The following is a 20,570-nucleotide window of genomic DNA, read 5'->3' as shown; positions in this document are numbered from 1 at the left end:
AAGATGTTCACTGTGGAGCTTGTTGGATACATGGTTCCAAACATTTAAGCATGGAAGAGAAAATATTTATATTTAGTAATAATATTAAAGAATATATTTTCTTTCTAGCAACTCTCCTCAAGCAAGTGATATTTTTTAGGACAAAATAAAAATTATTGTGAATATTATTTAGCCGTGAGGTGTTATCTGGATAAGTCTTGTTAAATATTTGTTTTAATTTCCTCAATCCTGTTCTTAATGGTCTAAGTGACTTTCTACGTAATTTTTACAAGTTCAAGGGAATGCTTTAAGCAATGTAGAGTAAGGCACAGGGATTTTTATTTTTTTAAAATTAATATTCATGGAATGCAACAGTTTTTCTTTCAGGGGGAATTCTTACTTTACTTCTGAAATACAGATAGATGGGATAATGCCTCTATTTCAGTTTTATCTGAAAATACACCTTCAGGGAACACCATTTTTTACTATGTAATTGAGAATACCCTGAAATAGTAACTTAAGGCCAGCAGAGTTCTCAGTGCTCTGTTGTTTGAGAATGTAATGCAGCTAAGGGTTTTGGAACGCCAGGTGTCCTTTACAGATCAAGTGTGCTAAAATAGTGGCCACCAAGTTGTCCAAGTGATAGCAATTATTACTTTTTTTGGAGAAAAAATGTTCTTTTCTAGAAGCTCCATATGTAGTCACTTGCTAATTTGTTTTTTGGAGTTTTTTGCTTGTTTTCTTGGTTTGTTTTTTTTTTTTAAACTTTGCAGTTCTACATTGTAATTAGGAGAAGGCAATAAAAAATTCTAGATTTAAAAAAAAATAGATTTTAAAAGCAATAGCTTTTCTTCTTAAAATTGAAATTTCACTTGCTGTCATAAGAATGTGTATGGCCTGCAGACAAATCTTGAAAATTACTGTGTTACATCTGAGTTTTAGCAGTTGAATTAACCTGACTCCCCTCAGGGAAACTGCTTTGCAAACATTCATCACCTCTTTAAAAAGACTTTCCTCACTTGGAGAAAGATGAATGAAAAATACCTACTACTGCTGCCCTTCAGGTTGGCATGCCAGGTTTCTTTCTGTGCATTAATAAATACCATTTGCCTGAGAAGCATAAGCAGTGCTGGAATGAAATCCTGTCTGTTCAGAATTGGATTCTGACGTCACCACTACAGGATGGACCATTGCCTCAGATGTACCATGTTCAGCACTTAATTGTAATTTCTTCTTCCTAACCTTCCTCTTCTTAAAAAGAAAAAATCTTTTTTGCTGCTGATGTCCATACTTTTGGACATATAGACCAAGCAAATACTTTTGAAGTACGAGGAAAATTCTTTTTAAGAACATAATGTTTTAGACTGAGAGTATTTTCTGATAACATGATTGAGACTTTAATACAATTTTTTTTAAGATATGGTTTGATTCCCAGTTTTTGCCTTTCTCCTTTTCTTATAATTCATGTAATTAATTTGAGTAGCAGCTACCTTGTCATAAAGCCACAGCAATCCATTCCCAACTAGAAAAGTAATTTGTGTTTTTATCCCCTTCAGTACACTCTATAATTTGTTTGCATTTGAAACATTAATCAAAACAACTGGGCCTTACCTCTGATGTAACTGAGACAAGCTGAATGTACAGAATCCCTGAATTTCATCTGAAAAAAAAATGGATCCAGTCTGAAAATTAGTTAACAGCTGAATGTAATCCTTAATTCTTTTATGTCTTAATTCTTATGTCTTTTATTAGGACATTTTGCAAATGGAGGTATTTCAATAGGGAAGCATTACTTGTTTTCTTCATTAAAACTTGAACCACTATCTTCAAAGTCTCAATGTACATGTATGGCAATAACAAAAATGACATTGTTTCAGGTGCAAGCAGTTAACTAAGCTGAGGTTTCCTTTCGATTATGGTGTCTTGGGTTTCCAGAGATTTTTGGTGGTATTGACAGATGGCCAGCCAGCAGCAGAGGAAATGGACTTGGCCTCTGAAATCTGAGCTGATGAGAGAAGTATAGAAAATACCTCAGGAGTCTGAGCGAGAACGGTGGCTAACTGTGGGCAATAACAATGCATTACAACTGCTCTGTGCCTTCTCCAAAAGTCACAGTAGAAAAATGATAAAAATTTGAAAGGTGTCACAATTCATACTCCTTCAATTTCAGAAAGCTCCTCGTATTTATGACCCTTTGGAGACTCCCAGTGGCACACGTTATTGCAGCTGTAGATTTCTATCCCATCATTCCTGTAAAGTTTCAATTAATAATTGAATATGTCTCATCTTGATTGAATTTACTGGTTGAACTTTCATAGGTCCTGGTGGGAGAAGAACTAGGTCCTAAATTCTTAACATTTTAACTTGAAGGTTTAGGAATAAAGCTTCTGATTTTTTTGAAGCTTGAACTAAAAAAATAAAGGCTGTAATTTATATGTGCAAAATATTATGGGAGTGCTTTTTGCTTTCACTGATGTACATTGCATTTAGAAAAATTCTGCTTAATACAATGAGAGCTGGATTTACTGACAGTAAACCCTAAATACTGTTTTTTGTCTTTCTCATATTTCACATATAATCTTGCAAAACAGACCATGGTTTTACAGTTGTGGTAACAGAAGGCTTAGCTGTCCTGGAAGTAGTTCTTAAGTAATCTGTGTTTGAAGGTTTTGAGGAAAACCTAAATCCTTCTATCCGTGTTAAAATGAACTTGGGTGTACGTATCTATTAGAACAGTCTCAATTTCCTTTTAGATTAGTGCTTTGATTTATTTCACAGATAAAGCACTCAGCAATTTTTGCTGGCACAAAGCGTGTGTGGGAAATGGGGATGAAGGACTGTTTTGGTTTGGAACAGTACCACCTAGTGCTGCTTTCTGTCCTTTTGTGGCCTGTCACAGATTTCTGGAATTTGCTTGGAATCCATTTGTGCTGATTTTATGTTGTATACAGTGTAACTTTACATCCTTGCAACTCTGGAAGGCAATTTGGTTTGTGGCTGCCTGGGCATGATCTAAAAGAACAAAAAAAAAAAAGTGACCAGCCTTTCAGTTCTCTTGTGATTGCCTTTGAAATCTGTTCATGGCCTCTCTTTCTTTATCATCTTAGTTTCTCCTCTCTCTGGGCTGAAAGAATCAATTCTCCCTACCCTGCTCTCCATATGAGTATTTTTCTTTCTTTTTCCTGGCAAATTCGAGTTACTTGATAGTTTTTTCCCATCTGGTAAACCTGTGATTTAATCAGATCAGTGCTTTCAGTCCAGTCCAGTGCTGAGTATCTGTGAGGGACTTTCACAAAAGTTACCAGTGTTTCAAACTGCAGTTTTCATTTTAACCAAACAAGAACTAATCTGAAAAGAAAGCTCTTCTTTAATTTCATTTGATAACTATATTTACATCATAGTTGTAAATGCATAGCTTCTTCTTATGCTTAAATATAGTCCGTCAAGTGTAGAAAATTACTTACCTTTGTGTTGTTTTTAAACTGAAGAATATGCATGAAAAAAATTATTGTACTTCAGGCTATATTTGACCCATTCAAATATTTTGTCTAATATGCTCCATGTATTCTCTTCTGATGACAGGGGAATTGAGTGGATAAGCTTGGCTGGCTTTATTTCCTTTGCCACATCAACACCTAACAATTTGGGGCTAGTAAGGAATGAGCTGCAGCTGGTGGACCTGCCAACAGGTTAGTATTTCCTGAGAAATCTGCACAGATTTGCTGGGGAGTGACAAATGTAGGTTTTTACTTATTGTCATGGCAAAATAAAATCAAGAGGCTTTTTAACTGCTTCTGCTCTTCTGTCCTTATGAAGCCACGTAATATGTTCCATCTGGTGCTCTGCAAACAGGCTGGAAACACCACCTTTGCAAAGATGTCTGTGGCTTGGACTTCTTAAAAGGATGAATATGTGTCAGCAAGAGGTTTAGAATGGGTATTAGTGATGTATTTTGTTCACAAAATACATGTATTTCCAAGTGTGTTTTGTCACTGTTTACACCCAGTCTCACTTGCACCTGAAGTAATATTGAACCATTTGTTGGGGTTTGTATCAGCAACAGAGAATTTTTCAGGGTAGGAAAGGCATGTGGCTAGAATTTGTGTATGAATGTAAAATGGGTATTTTAATAATTACATAGGAAACTTTTGTAAAGAACTGGAAGGATTAAAAAATAAAAAAAAACTTTTAAGAAGATACAGTTGAGAGCAAAGCTAACAGGCAGATAATGTGTGTTCTTTAACTGTTCCAGCCTTATAATGGTTGGCAAATGTATTTGTGATTGAGTTCAATATTTGCACAATACTAGGAGGTATAATTTGGAAGATTAGACAGCCCAAAATAGGAAACACTTCAATAATTTTAAATTATTTTTGAATGTGAAAACCTGGAGCCATTTAATTTCTAATTGAAGAGCCTGAATCTTCTAACACATGACTAATTCTGAATTGCTTTATGTAGCATAAAGTGTTTTTTACTTTTTTTTTTTAAGCTTATGAAAAAGTCTCAATATTTTACTGAATTTATTTACAGAGTGCTGCACTAAGAGGCTATTATTTTAATATAACAATATTGTAATAATTTTTCCTGGTAGCATCTTTTGTTTGTTTAAAATCAAAACAGAAAAGATAAGTACTTGGTAAAATTCAGTTCATGTAAAGTTTTTCACTCAGCTTGTAAATCAGTATTGAAACACTTCTGTAAGAGTGATGAAAGGCTCAGTATTTCTGCAGATAACCAAGTTCCAAGTAAATCTGAATACCTGAAACCTTCTCATGTGTTTTGCTTAAAAAAAACATTACTTTTCCTCTTTTAAAACTTAGAAGAAAGGCATAGCTACTTAACTGATGATTGGTTCTTCCACCCCTAATTAGCCTAGCTTTCTATTTTACTCGAGGAAATATATGTATGACACCTTTAATTTTTTAAACAGGACTTTGTACAGGTGGGTGAAAATTTTGTAGAGGATAAGGCTACATATTTAAGTTTATTCTTTAGCTGGAAAGAGAGAGAGTGATCCTGCTAAGTGTAGAATGAATTAGTACTTCACCATAGAAATACTTTCAGACTTAGTTTATGACGGAGTTACAAAACTTGAAATCTACTCAGGAATTTCCTCCTTGGGGAATTAAGAGTATATCCTATTGGCTTTGAGTGGAAAATAATTACTCTGAACTCTCTCTATATAATTATTACATGCTGCTGATGCTTCAGTTTCAGTAGTTGTGCTCTAGAAGCCAATCAGGTATTATATTAAACAGTGTTTTCATTACTTTTAGTCCTTTGAAACTCGATCAAACTTTGACAATGACAATAGTGAAGTGAGATAGGGCAGGTTACTTGGAGATGTTCTGTTTACAAGCAGAATGGTTCTATTTCTGTATTTCTGTTTAGTAACTATTTCTGGTTTCCCCCATGTTTTTGTGTTGCAGGCAGGAGCATCGCATTTCGTGGGGACCGAGGCAATGATGAGCCAGCTATTGAAATGATAAAGGTGTCTCATTTGAAGTAAGTAGATCAGCCTTATGGAATTAATCAATTTTACTGTACTGCATGAAGATCCTCATGGCTTAACAGAAATAATAGAAATTCCAGGGAAAAAACACTCCAGAGCGTATAGAAAAATGTGTGACAGTGTCAAAAGAAAACTGCTTCAGAGTATTAGTTCAAAGTGCAAGAGCTGTGAATGTTCCTGTGGTTGACTTTGTCACTTCAGGATCCAATCACATTGCAAGATCAATTGTTAGTCTTTTAATTCTTTTGAGAGTTGTATTCACTGAACAGACATTTTGATAGTATTAGGGAGAATAAAAGTGCTAAACAATTTTTTTGTCAACTTTGTTATGAGTTAATTCCCTTTTCTAAAACTTAAAGCTTACTTAAAACTTGAAGATTGGCATTAAAGATAGGATGATTTTTCACATGTTTATTAATTTTTCTATGTATTTCACACATGTAGAATAGTCTACTGGAAAACCAGGTATGAGGTAAAGTTGTTTGATGAGTCAGCTGGTAAAAGTTAAAATTGTTTACCATCAAATCCTGCTTATTTTGAGATTAGGCCTATGACAGGATATTATACAGAATATGTAATATTCTACATAATAATATATGTATTATTTCCAGTCTTTATAATATCAAAAATAATAACATTAATACTCTGTGAGATTACTTTACTTTCCTGTGTAATTGAAATTAGTGTTGAATTTAATAAAGGACTGTCTATAGCTTTTAGAAGTGGGGGTTTTTTTTACAGTAGAGAAAAAAAAAATTAATATTCTCTGGCTTTCACAGGAGTATTTTTGGAAGTATATATGGGTTCCAGAGAATTTGGAAGAGTTGAAACATATAATGGTCTTATTAATACATTAAAAATTGAGAACAGCCGTGGGCTTAGAGGAAGAGACTAGAATGTTAAGTGAGGACAAGAAAAGAGAGTTCTTTTGAAGAGAGACTAATGCAGTTATGAAGAATACATATAGCTGTAGAGCCTCTCTGCATTTTCATGTTAAATGTGAAAAGTGGTAGTTTGAAGGTGTTTTACTCATCTGGCTCCAGGGATGAAAGGTCTGAAGACACGACTGCCAGATGGTTTAGTGTAAGAGGATTTGATGTTCATTTATCACTGGATTAGGGAAGTGGCATACATCTGGAGTAGAAAAGAAATCTGTCAACCTACAGTCTTGGTATGTCTTTCTGATATCTTGGTCATTAACTCAGTGCAGTCATTAACTCAGGCTTGAATATGACTCAATTAGAGGTGGTGCTGTTTTCTCTGTCTCCTTTATAGTAATTGAGCAGTACCACCTGACAGAAATTTCTAATTCTTTTGGCTTTGAAGGAGGTGTCTCTTTTTTCAGACACTGTTCTGCACCTCACTAACTCAAGAAAATCACAAGCTTCAAAGTGGGATTGGAGCCAAAATTTACTCTGCTTCCTTGTAGCTTTTGAGGGTTTCCAGAGTGCTGATATAAACAACATGTGTGAAATAAAATGCTTGAATTAAAATGGAATTATTACTTCTGATGTAGTAAATTCTTACTTTTTTCAGGCAATATTTAGCTGTAGTATTTAAAGACAAACCAATGGAGATCTGGGATGTCAGAACATGCACTCTGCTCAGAGAAATGTCTAAAAACTTCCCTACAGCAACTGCTTTGGTAAGGAATGAAATCACTTACTTACTGTTTATTAAATGTAATATGTTGAGATAGATAGTATGAAAATCTATGAACAATTTGGCAGCGAAATGTCAGTGTCTGTAGCAAACAGATAAGTGCTTTCACCCTTCCAGTTTCATTTAGAGGCCTAAATAGAGGCAAGAAAAAGGAGGTGCTGGTGTAAAAATCTGGTCTGCTCCTTGTATGATGGAGAGAGGTGTCACAGAAAGTAATCTTCATTGAAACTATTATAATTAACAGAAAAAACACCCAGCAAATTCAGGGAGTGAACATTTGTCTCTTCCATTTTTTCCTGGACAATTTTTCACAGGAGTGGTCACCTTCTCATAACTTGAAGAGCCTGAGGAAGAAGCAGTTAGCAGCCCGCGAGGCCATGGCCCGGCAGACGGTTGCGTCAGATACTGAAGTTAGCAGTGTAGAATCTTCTGTGATCAGGTATTGCTCATTCTGATCTAATGCTGTTCTGCATCAGCTGGTGTTTTTCCCCTGTGTGCCACTGAATCAGAGATCAGAATATTCTGGAACTGATTCTTAAGTACATACTGGACAAATCAACTTTATGGGCCTCCCTTTAGCTTTTACGTGTGGAACTTTGATTTACTGCTGAATGAGAGAAACAGTGTACCTGTTTCTCTTGCAGCAGTCTATTAGTTACCTGGTTCTTGAAGTAAAACTCTTCTTTGCCCCTGAAAATTTCCACAAGTGTATAAATAAATCAACTCGTGCTTCTGGTAAATTGTTTTGAAGGATGAATGCATTTTTTTGCTGCCTCTATGCATTAGTTAGGGAGAATTTGCCTTGCAATTCTAATTTCAAGGAAGAAATACTTGTGTCTTACTATGTTCTGTTTAAAGTTTGTTACAGGAAGCTGAAAGTAAATCAGAGCTGAGCCAGAACATTTCTGCCAGGGAGCACTTTGTGTTTACAGGTGCTGATGGGCAGGTTTATCATCTTACAGTAGAAGGAAACTCAGTAAAAGACAGTGCAAGAATTCCTCCTGATGTGAGTTCCAGTTTTCTATGTCATTGATGCTATAATTTTTTTCTTGGCTATGATTGCCAGAAAAAAATCGACGATATTCATTGTAGTGGCCAGGAGTTGTTAATGCAGTGGTTTGAAATACAAAATAAAAATACCAACATTAAAAACTGCACCAATTCTGTTCTCACAGTCTTACAGTTTTTCTGTTGAAAATGCTGTTGAAATACATGTGATTGTTGTTACAAGTTAGAATCTTCCTAGGCCCTGATTTACCTCCTGAATAAATTACAGTACGTGCTTTTAAGAATTTTAGTAAAGCATATACAAAAAGCCTGAATAATAAAGAGAATGTTATTGAAACATGACTATGTTCTGTTAATGGATTGTATCTTATGTCATAAGGAGGAACTAAGTGGGCCAGAGCACTCTTTTGTGAGTTTTAAGTTTGGTTTGGTTGTTTTTGTTTCCAAGTTACACTGAAGAACAGTCTTTCTTTTTTTAATTGTTTTTGAAGGCTTTCATAAATTGAACTTACAAATAGGAATTCTTTTATTTTTGCTTCCTACTTTAGTATATGCTAGTATTGTGATTATTGAGGTCTGTCTGTCATATCAGTGTTTCCTTGCAACAAGAGACAGAGAAGTGATTTCTATTACTTTAAGCCAAAATCTCTTTGGAGGAAATGCCTTTTGAAGCATATGGAAGCACATATTGCTGGCTTGATAATTGCTTTTATTCAATATCATTGTTTCTGGTTTAACTAAGCAGAATGTGGTCTATCACATCAAATAGTATTTAAATTAAATGCTGATGTTGGAAGCTTTGTTCCTGTGTTTGGGTCTATTAATCACACAATTTTGGTCTGCTTCTTAAATCTTTCCAGGGGAGTATGGGTAGCATCACATGTATTGCCTGGAAGGGGGATATCCTGGTTCTTGGCGACGTTGATGGAAACTTAAACTTCTGGGATTTGAAAGCTAGAGTTTCCAGGTATGAATGCAAATTCAGTCTGACAAACATGAGATGATGAGTGTTAGAATGTTTTTCCTCCCTCATTTTTGTTTTTCACTGTAGGAGGTCATCTGTGGTGTTTGAGGAAAAAACTGCAAGTATTGTGAAAGAAAATCTCACACTGTGTTGCAGTACTCTATATTTCATCTTTTGTGTTTTCAGATGGAATAATATTTGAACAAGGTTTTTAAAATAGCTAGATACTCTTCTTACAATAAACCTGCAATGGTTTCTAATAAAACACTAAGTATTGTAGTATTTATTTCAAATATTTAAACTTCTCAGTTTTCATAATTTGGATAGCCATTTGTGTGTGTCTACAGATAGATTGTTCTCCTCAATGTGTGCAATATCAGGATCTGCAATGTTCATGGAAACCATTTAACTACCCACAATATTAGGTATAGAATGATTGATACTAATCTTGTATTTTTCTTTTCTCAGGGGCATTCCTACACACCGGAGCTGGGTGAAGAAGATACGTTTTGCTCCAGGGAAAGGAAATCAAAAGCTTCTTGCAATGTACAATGATGGAGCAGAAATTTGGGATTCAAAAGAGGTAAATATCTCATTTTGACGTGTGCTTCTTTGCAAAATGTGCATGCTACTTCTGAAAATCAGAAGCAGTCAGGGATAAAATTTTCCTTAGTTGTGATTTCTTGCTGTCAGTTGTATATTAAAGTTGTATGGCATTTCTCAGAGGACTTTTAGTTCCTATAAACCATTTTTTAAGCTGTCAGCAATGAAAAGTAATTTTCACTAATAAAGCTGACAGTGTCTCTGAGATCCTCTTTGTCATTCTCTTGTAATGTTTTTGAGGCAGACATTAAAGGTTTAATGGCTTCAATTTTAGAATTTAATCTTTGGACAAGAGAGTATTTTACTACAGGTTCCTCTAACTATTGTGCATATTAAAGAGTGTGTGTTCTTCAATGCACACATTTAATTTGTTAGGGAATACCAGAAAGCTGGACACTTGCTAATTAATGTTGTCTAGCTTCTCACCTTACTCAGAAATTCTGTAGTAATGTTCAGAAATCTTCTGGGATTTGCTTCAGGATTTGGGTCTTTCAGGAGATTATAGTGCCGTGGGGAGAGAGAGATAATTGTACTGTTTTAACTTAGACCATCAGAGTATATTCAGAGAATGAAACAAGAATTTATTTTTTTTGTATTAACTTTATAGTGAGCACCAGTTCCTAACTCAGACACTTAATCTGAGCAATATGAAATTTTCCATTGATGATAAAAGTTGAACTGCAGATATGACCAACTCTGAATTATAGCGGGAGAGTAAAATATGTCCTACGAGTCTCTCCCTCAAGAGCATGTGAATGGTTTTGATGCCATGGCATACCTTACATGTTGCACCTTACAGCTCTCTAATTTCATGTTTTGCTCTAGGGCAAGTGAAAGGAAAGAGCAGAATGCTGATTGCAGAGGAGGGCTTGTTAGTATTTCTTTGTATTAACAATTGTAATATTCCGTGGTGCTACAGAAGGGCCACAAAATGTCTGACTACCAACCTGTGGTTAAAAATGCAGTTTAGAAGGGGTTCTTATCTCAGTTTTGTTTATCTCTGTTTTGTTTACCTCATCTCTGTTTTGTTTATGGACAATAAATCATCATATTCCCATGATGTTATCTTAATAGTATGTCTAAATGTGTTTCAAGACGAGTTTAGTATTTATCAAGAAAGTAGATGTTTATGAAGAGCATAATGAGTTAATGGGAGCCTTACCTCCCCCTTCATGCACGTATGCTAGATCAGGGACTGGAGTTAAAGAGGGAATATAAATTTCCATTAATTTACTGTGGAAATTTTATGTCAGAAAAAGATAACAAAAAGGCAGCTGGACAGCTGTGCTCAAAAGGATCTCTGCTCAGCTCTCAACTGAGGAAAGAGGATTGTGTCAGGGCAACCACGTGCCCTGCTCCAAGGTTTCTAAATTCCCTACTCTCCAGAAAAGACCATCATTAGAATGATTTATGACAGCTTCACCTTTTATTGCCAATTCTGTAGTATGCTCATGGGCGTGTGACAGAGTCTTACACCGTGTGATGGAGAGCCTACTAAAAATGAAAAATAACTTTTCAAGGTACAGATGGTGAGCAGTTTAAGAAGTGGCAGAAACGTCAATTTCCGAATCCTGGATGTGGACTGGTGCACTTCAGACAAAGTGGTCTTGGCATCAGATGATGGGTGCATTAGAGTTCTAGATTTGTCCATGAAACCATCATGTTTCAGAATGGATGAACAGGACCTAATAGGTAAGTTGGTTTCCTTTTTGCTCTTGACTTCTAGATACTTCATTTTGAAAGTGGACCATAAAAATGTTCAGCACTTCTGTTAGAACAGGGAATTGTCACATGCAGAGGATTAGGTGTCCCTAGAGTGGTTTTCATAGCCGCTGATAAATTTTGTAGACTTAAGGAATATGGGTGGTTTTTTGGTACAAGTTAGATTTCCTAAGCAAACTATACTTTTTAATATCTTACTTGTATGATATATAACAAAATGAAACCTTTTTGTACAGATGTCTAGCAAGTTGACCTAAAGAGCATCGATTGGGTATCAGTACCTACATCACTGACATTCATTACAGGATTTTGAAACATTTGTTAGTGTGAAAATGTCTGTTCTGATATTTCAAGGTATCAGTTTGTAGATGAATTCATTGCTTTTGAAAGTCAGTTTTCCCACTGAATTGTAAAGCAGCAGTATTAGTGCTGTTTGACTTCTTTTGCCATATGTGTAAGCAGAAAACTTAAATATTTAGCTATTTTAAATAGTTAACTAAGCTACTTTTTTCTATTTTTTATTACTGGTGTTCAAAATGACTGCTTTTATTTTGTCTTTTTCATCAATCCTGCTTTTACTCATACAATTTCCTTAAAACATGTAGACTCTGCCTAAGACATGTAATAAGTAAAATTGTGATGTGGGGAGCTGTGGTGTGGGATGTTTGAGAAACACAGAATTTATTGCAAGCTTTTTTTAGTACCAAATTAATTTTTATAGCTTAATATTGCAGAACATTCATGTTCTAAAACCAAGCACACTGAAATTAGGATATGTCAGGGTTAAGGCTGCTTGTGATTTAGCTGTCCTCCTTCCTGCACACTGTGATAATCTTTTAATTACAAAATCACATCTACAAGATTCCTATATTGTTTGTTCACTGCATACAAAGTCGAGGGAATTGCTGAATATTTGATAATGTAGCTGGTTGGTACTTGTTTTACTTCTAAGTCACAGGGTAGCATTTACTGCATATCATTCAAACCTTGTACTTACTGACTTTTAAACTTGTATGACAACAGTTAATACTATAATTTTCATCTAATTTCTTTGCTGATATAGACACGTATTAAACTTCCTTTTTTGATGATGGGTATTAACCTTTGTATTATACTGTAGATACTACAATTGCAAAGTAAAACTAAAACATGCATTATGGTACATTTTGGTATAGCTGTACTTATTTCCAGCATGTCCTTGTAGTGGCAATAATCATCATATACAGCTCTACTTAATGCCAGTATAATGTATTCCAGGAGTCTGTGGCTAAACTCAGTATGGAATGTCCTGAAATTCTCATTTGAGCATGGTTGATAACCCTGTACCTTCAATGAAACATTTTTGCCTGAGAGTAAAGATAAGCTTTTATGTCTGGTAACCCATGCTGCGTATGTGAAAAGACTGTGATTTATCATTTTCTTCTGGTGCTTGCAAACAAGGTGGTGTATTTTATAGTTACTGAGCACAGTGTTATTGCACACTAGCCACTCAACAATGAATCTTTTCCCTTTGTTTCAGAACCTGCATGGTGTCCCTATCTGCTTGTTCCAAGGGCTTCATTAGCTTTAAAAGCATTCTTACTGCATCAGCCGTGGAATGAGAAATATTCTCTAGATATTATAAATATGTAAGAAGAAATACATATTTCTCTATGAAACATTTCTTTTTAAAATCCTGCTTTTTTTTTTTATTAGTCTTTCTGTGCAAATAACCATTAAACATGAAAGTTTCCTCACTCTTTGGGGCAGTCAAAAAGATAATAGCTTCACTATTTATTCCTAAAAGTAATAAATAGAAAAGCCTTTAAAGTCAAGCGGTTTATTTCTTCTGACTTTCAGTAGCCCTTGGCTTTTGAAACTGCCTGTCTGCTTTAAGGTACTGGCAATATTTTTATGTCATTTAGAGGTTGTATTACTTCAGAGAACAACTGTGCGTTCTCTTTGAGAAGTTAATGTAAGAATAGTCAGAGTTAGTTTCTAAAATGTAGTTGAAAGTAGTAGCCTGGTAGTCTAAGAGGCCTGCCTTTCCTTTTAGTGAACCATGCTTCACATCCCAGTGGGAGCCCCTTTCTGTGTCCTTCACTGTGTTTGTGTACTGTTGGTGGTCACATAATAATGGGCTAGGCACTGTCACTTTCATTAATTTCAAGGTTAATTAATGAAAGAAGAGTGAGAAGAGATTGTTGACACTGACTCTGAGGTTGAGAGAAAGCAAAAACAGTCTTCTATTGCTATTTTTGAGCTAATAACTAGACAAGAAACCTTCAATGAATGGCTTACTATAAGAACATGAAAGACTGTTTCCATATATCTTCTTTTTTTCTTTTACTACCACTAATACTTTTCCATTTTGGATAATCCTGTAATTTTGGTAGTATAGGTAACTTTTCTCTTTTTTTTTTATTCCCCAATCCAGTGATTATCCAGAGAATGAAAACATTAAAAACCTTCTTCAAGAGCAGTTGAATTCGTTGTCCAAGTAAGAGTTTTCCTGTTAATATTTGAGTAAGCTAAAGAATTCAGAAAAGACAAAAATCCTGACACGTGGCAATTCACAACTTAATGAAGAAAGAAAGCTTTTTTACCTCTCTAAACATAGGCTTAAGTAATGATAGCTTTCATTTTAAAGACAGTTCATTTTGACTTTCATGTCACTCTTAAATGTGGAGCGTTATTCATTTTATTGAAGAATTTAAGTTTTTGTTTGTATTTTTCTCTGATTATAAATATAACAGCATACAGTCTTAGTTTTTTTAAATAATCCATCTCAAAGTAATTTGTTAAATACTGACTTAGCAGCCAAAATGACAGTATTTAATTTCTAATATTGATTTATCATAGTGGTGGCTGACAGCAAGAGTTTTAAAGATGCTGATTAAGGGTTAGTATACAATTTGTAACTGACTAGTAATTTTTTAGGCACCACTTTTCAGTGATATGTGGTGCTTTGACCTTGGTCCAGACTGTATTGGACACTGCTACTTAAATGCTCCAAGGTTTGTTAAGATATTTTAAACTCTGAAGAAGAAAAGACAATTCTAAACATATACCAGAGTAATGTTCATGCACATTGCTCTGCTTACACTGAAAACACATTTTGATATTCCATTTAAACTATGAAAATTACATTTAAGCTAGTAACTGGAACTTTTTCCCATTTTCCTTTTTTCCTGTCATATAGTAGGATGGAAAAGATAACTTAGCATATTTTTAGCCAGTCTGAAACATGTGGAAGAGCTAAGTTCATGTCTGTGGATCTCTTATTCCATAGCACTTCATAGTTGCCAAATTATTTATAATTTGATTAATCTTGTAACTTGTAGAATCACTGCAGACTAATTTATAGCTTTGTATACACCCTTGTGGTTGTTCCCTTTATTACAGCAATAAGGGGATGGTGATGGATCTCACTATTTGTATTTAAACTGGTAGACTTTCTCCTTGAGATTAATTATATTTCAGATTATGCTTACTGTTTTAATTGTCTTGAAAGATGCATTTGGTCAGCTGGGAAAAGAAACTGAGTATTTTTTGGTTTTATTGTTTCCAATTTGTAGGTCATATATTCTGTTTGTGTTCAAAACCAAAACAATTTGCACAGTGTTTTACAGTTTATTTATGGTCTTCTCTTTTTGCAGTGATATAAAGAAACTTTTGCTTGATCCAGATTTTACTCTATTGCAAAGATGTCTCCTAGTTGCCAGGTATTAGAGATTCAAACTACTAGATCAAGTGTTTTTGAATAAAATCTTGATCCTATTAATGCATATGAATGTGCAGAAGTTTAAATACTCAAGTGACTCTCCTTTATCTCAGTGCAATTCCTAAACTGCTTTTTTACCCATGTATTAGTGTTTTCAGGACTGGGAATGGAAATGTTACCTTACTGAAACAATTTTATTGCTTGCTGGATGCAGAGAACTTCCTTCAGTCTTCATAATACTTTTATAAATGCATTTCTGCTCACTGTTAAATTTAGTTGTACAATGTCCAAAAATGTGATTCAGAACTTGACAACACACAATAGATTACATGCAAACAGGGGAAGGCCTCTTTTATTTCCTATGCATTGTTCTTCTGCCCAAACTGTAGCTAATTTTAGTCTATCTATGTTCAGAGATATTTATAAAACTTAGTAACTTTCTTGTTGTTAAAAGAGGTTATTAGTGTTTAAGTGTAAAATAACAAAATATAAATTTCCACATATTTATCTGCTGAACATTCACTGAGTTTAATTGCTATTGTAGCAGTCTTCTGGCCAACCTCTTGCTTCTCTAGCTTGCTGAATGTCATTCCTTAATCTTATCTTGTAGTTTGTCCCATTGATAATGCAGAATATTTGTGATGCTCACAAGAACATATGGTGTTTCTGAAAAAGATATTTTAAATGTGTAGTTTTGCTATGTGACATATGAAAAAATGCAATAATATTTCACATCCTGATTTGTCTCTTCTCAGACTATATGGGGATGAATCTGAACTGCATTTCTGGACCATTGCTGCCCACTATTTGCACAGCTTATCCCAGGAGAAGCCCACAAAACTAACAGACACAACTATCCTTCAAGAACAGCTGATTAATCCCTTGGATATATGTTATGACATACTGTGTGAAAATTATTACTTCCAGGTATTTCAGGGAGTTCAAAAATCTATTTGTCAGTCTGTTATCAGCATAACAAACAGTAAGCTTTGTAACCTGCTTATTATCTTACAGCCTTTCACTGTACAGATTTCACTCTTATTAGTACTAGACCACTCTTGATTCAATCACTCCCTATTATTTAAAAAGAGGTGCTCCAAAAACTCTCAAAACACTTCCATATCTTTTAAATGCTTGGTTTTATGTCTTGTGGTAGTTTTGCATTTAAAATATGTTTCCTTCTTCATGCAGAAATTCCAACTTGAAAGGGTAAATCTCCAGGAAGTGAAGAGATCAACGTATGATCATACCAAGAAATGTGCTGATCAGCTTCTTCTCTTGGGCCAGGTTTGTGGGTAATATTTTAATTTTTTATTCTTCTTCCCTGTTCATTTTAAATACTTATCCTATTCAAGTAAAGTTTTGGCTAAGTCGTGTGTTGTTTGGTAGGAGTATTCACCTAGTGCATAGTTTTTGCTATCTTAATGTGTTACTACACTGCAGACTGTATAATTACTTGGTGCATGGTAATGTTTGGTGTTACTTGCTTCAGAATATTTCTTTTTTTTGGGGGGAACGTTATAAAAAAATCTTTCTTTTCCTCTTGTGACTAGAAAAGGAAAAATTACATTTTCATTTTCCCAGAAGTATCTAGAACTTAACATCTTTGCCATAACTCAGCCTGCACTTAGTGCTCTCATTTTAGGTAACAGGATTTATTTAAGCTTTTTGGCAGATCTGTTCTGAGCAGTAAGACACTAGAACTGCTCACTGAGACCCTGATAAAAATATTTTTGCATGTGTACAGTATGTGTCATGGGTTGTTCCCTACTGCTGCTGTTATGCTGCATCCATTTCCAAAAATTAGCTTTGATATTACTAGTCTCTATCTTAAATGACTTCTATGTCACTGTGCACATGTTGACAGCAAAAGATGCCAGATGTATTTAGTCTGTAGGTAGTCAGTTTAAAATGCCAGTTTATAGAAATTAAAAAATTACATATCTGAAGTGATTAACTCAATTTGGAGACAGGTGTCTACAGCCAGTGTGGTGAGTCCTACTGGCTAGGTGCTCAGCTGTAGCTAACATTTTATATGGGACAAATTCTATGGGACAAATTCTGTAAATTATATGGGATTTATATTTATATGGGACAAATTCCAGCTTTGTTTTAAAATATCAAGTCTTAAATCAGTTGTTGAGATCCTGCCCAGTTTCTGCATCTTTACCATTTGATTTCTTCACTGCTTTTATGACTCTGCAGAAGATGAGGTAAACAAGGAAATAAATATGCTGAATTAAATATTTCTTTGGCCTCCTCTAGAAATGTTAGTCTGTGATTAAACATATTCATAATGGTTGTTTAAATTTTATCCTTAATAAGGATGTTTTATTGAAGTAGAATCTTAATTATTTTTATGCTGGTAGATATTTTGTAGTCTGTTTTAGAATAATTTTCATTGTTATTTTTCCATGTCTTGGAAAAAGGGTAAAAATATAAAGACTTTTGTGTAAGAGTGAATATTTGGTGGTCAAAGTTGTGGTTTTTTTCTCTTACCAGACTGACAGAGCAGTACAACTGTTGTTAGAAACAAGTTCAGACAATGCCCATTATTACTGTGATTCACTCAAAGCGTGCCTGGTCACAACTGTCACATCATCAGGTCCATCCCAAAGTACCATCAAACTGGTAGCAACCAACATGATAGCCAATGGAAAGCTTGCAGGTAAAATGTAACTTGAATTTTCCATTTGCTTATGTATTTCTGATCATTATTAAGGCTGCTAATGGAGGTGGGAAGGAAGAAAGTCCTGTTGTAATGGATGTTATATGTCACATATGTTATAGTGTGCACTGCCTAGAGTAGTTAACACCAAAATGGTCAATAACTCAGTTACAAAGTTGAACTTCTTTTGATTAATTTTCATTGAAAAACATCCCTGGTGTAATTCTGATAGCAGTTGTTGGCATGAAAAGAGGCTGAGCACATCAAGCTGTGTATTTTCTGCTTGCCTAATTAAAGAGTTAATATTAACATGAAACATAAACTTAGTTTCCTTTCCATTTCAAAACTTGTTTCCAAAAGTGTGTTTTCTTTCATATATAGGTTAATTTTATTTAACACAAGATGGGTTCACCATATGGTTAACTGACTGAGATATTCAAAGGTGTGCAGAGAAAGTACAAATGTCTGTACTTAGCTGGAAAAAATACTTTCCACTTTGTGGACAGTTAACTCTTTACTGTGAATAATTACATTATGGACTACATTAAAATAAAGGATTACTTACAAAATCTGTTTATTTGATTTACAAAGGTCATTATCTCTTTATGATGAGAAGTCCAGTGAACTCCTTGTCATTTGCATTTAGAACAAAGACGAATGAGAGCTTTGTGAGGCCCTTCTAAGCTCTGTAGCCCAGGAAAAAGACATGATAACTGACACCTGGGATAAAATTTAAGGCCAAGTGGTAGAAATTAGGGGGTTTCAACATCTTATATGCTAAAAAAGATATAGAGATCCTTTTTCTGGAGATGAATAATCTGCCCACATTTATGTAACAGCTCTTTTTATCTCGAATTTACTGCAGAGTGTGTTTTTTCTTTTCCAGAGGGTGTGCAGTTGCTGTGTCTGATCGATAAGGCTGCCGATGCCTGTCGCTACCTGCAGACGTATGGTGAATGGAATCGTGCAGCATGGCTTGCAAAGGTGTGTCAGGGCTTCATTTTCAGTTGGGTGACATAAATTACCTGCTTAGTATCTGTAGGTGTGAAGGCTGATGAAGGTGCTAAAGTTCTTGAGTTTGAAATAATAGTTCTTCCTGTGTGTTAAGCTGTAACAGGCCAATCCATTCAGTCAGCATTGACAGGTTCTTCTTCAGCCTTTTGACTACAGAGGTCTGCCCTGGCAGTCCAAATGTCAGGATTGGAGCCTAAAATTTGTTGGAATACTCAATTTTCTAGTTTTTGAGTAGTGGTTTGTGAAGTTGCCTATAGCTGCAGCAGTAGAGTTCATAGCAAACTACAAAAACTACTCCTGGAAATGGATAAGTATTCAGGCAGTGATTTTGTGCTGAGCTCTCTGTAGCATGTGTACTGATTTTAAAGTTGGCATCAAGCAGATTAATTTGCAGTGATTACTGTGATTACAGTAAATGTACCTAGACACAGCATTAATTCTCCAGATTACAATGGGAGTCAGTGAGGGTGAACTTTCAGTGTCTCTAAGTGAAAAATAAAGATGTTTTGTCTTTAAGTCTTCAGTAAAGGATAAAGATTTCTAACTTCTTGATACTTGGAGCTTTAGAAAAGCCTTGTGGTGAAAATAATGTTGCTCATGTGTTAATGAGTACACCTATATATTTCTTATTTTCCTTTATGTTGTATTAGTGAGTAAAGAATGCTCTGTGTGGCAGCTGACAGTTCATAACTGGCTTTCCCATCTCTTAAAGGTTCGTTTGAACTCAGAGGAGTGTGCTGATGTGTTAAAACGTTGGGTAGATCACCTTTGCTCCCCACAAGTCAACCAGAAGTCCAAAGCCATTCTTGTGCTCTTGTCACTTGGATGCTTTACAAAAGTTGCAGAGATGTTGCACAGGTAAGGATGAAACCACAATCTGTATTTTGTAGGCATTTTGGACTCAGAAGTCAAGGGGAAAGGAAGGGGTTCCTGCAGTTTCTGACATTTATTCTAGCATATTTTTTTACCTTAATAAGTTCAGCAATTCATCACTTCTATATGCTGGAACTGATGGTTTTGCTTCAGTTTCAGGAAATATACTGGCATTTAAATTTACTGCAGGCTTTAAAATTTCTAGCACCTATTGACAATGCATTGACCAAGCAGTAGCAATTTATGGTAGCTATGATTATTTCTGATTAAGTTGAGCTTTGATCTTTCAAACGTTTTTCATCAAACATCAATTCCTTGAGTGCAAGAAGGTAGAGGGGCTGTAAGAAGCTTGAGGAGAGGGCAGTGCCAGGCTGAGGGGTGTGGGGGGAGCACGGGGAAGTGGCAGCTACATGGTGATGCTTGGTGATGATCAGAAGCCTTGTTCAGCCCTCAGTGCAGAGGAGATTTGCCAATCTGGACTTTGGTACAAAATTTTAGAAAGCCTTTGTGTAAGTGTTTTGATGCAATATCCTGGATTATTTTTCTGTTTTCCTGTCTTAATAAATTGTTTTCTTTTTTTTTCCCCTTTAACAGTATGAGGTACTTTGACAGAGCAGCTTTATTTGTTGAAGCTTGTCTGAAGTATGGGGCATTTGAAGTTAATGATGATACAAATATCCTTTTTGTGAAATCCTGTTGTTACATCTGTGTACTAGTACACAGTGAGTGTGCCTGAGCCAGCATGAGATGAACTAGCCTGTGCAGGAGTAGGAGTTCCTATTTTTATTTTCCAGATTGTGTAGTTTGAAGGAAGTATGAGGAAACAAGTGAAAAGGATTCATTTGCATAAATCCAAAGT

The 20,570-nt window shown here is 35.1% G+C and overlaps 1 protein-coding gene across 1 annotated transcript in view; it reads left to right on the top strand.

The window, feature by feature from the left end:
- Positions 1–20,570, top strand: part of WDR11 (WD repeat domain 11) — a gene marked incomplete at its 5' end in the record, with an annotated part of 40,875 nt that overhangs the window by 19,267 nt on the left and 1,038 nt on the right. The window contains 17 exons of the mRNA XM_008940014.1: positions 3,562–3,668; positions 5,412–5,487; positions 7,031–7,139; positions 7,471–7,595; positions 8,015–8,162; positions 9,025–9,131; positions 9,597–9,711; positions 11,252–11,423; positions 12,973–13,081; positions 13,870–13,932; positions 15,092–15,157; positions 15,912–16,083; positions 16,348–16,443; positions 17,659–17,824; positions 18,711–18,808; positions 19,551–19,696; positions 20,306–20,385. Coding sequence (XP_008938262.1) covers positions 3,562–3,668; positions 5,412–5,487; positions 7,031–7,139; positions 7,471–7,595; positions 8,015–8,162; positions 9,025–9,131; positions 9,597–9,711; positions 11,252–11,423; positions 12,973–13,081; positions 13,870–13,932; positions 15,092–15,157; positions 15,912–16,083; positions 16,348–16,443; positions 17,659–17,824; positions 18,711–18,808; positions 19,551–19,696; positions 20,306–20,385 — 1,955 coding nt within the window. The remainder of the gene's footprint in view (positions 1–3,561; positions 3,669–5,411; positions 5,488–7,030; positions 7,140–7,470; positions 7,596–8,014; positions 8,163–9,024; positions 9,132–9,596; positions 9,712–11,251; positions 11,424–12,972; positions 13,082–13,869; positions 13,933–15,091; positions 15,158–15,911; positions 16,084–16,347; positions 16,444–17,658; positions 17,825–18,710; positions 18,809–19,550; positions 19,697–20,305; positions 20,386–20,570) is intronic.

This window comes from Merops nubicus, unplaced genomic scaffold (assembly GCF_000691845.1).
Source record: "Merops nubicus isolate BGI_N331 unplaced genomic scaffold, ASM69184v1 scaffold12255, whole genome shotgun sequence".
NCBI lineage: Eukaryota > Metazoa > Chordata > Aves > Coraciiformes > Meropidae > Merops > Merops nubicus.
This window is presented reverse-complemented; position numbering and strand designations above follow the sequence as displayed.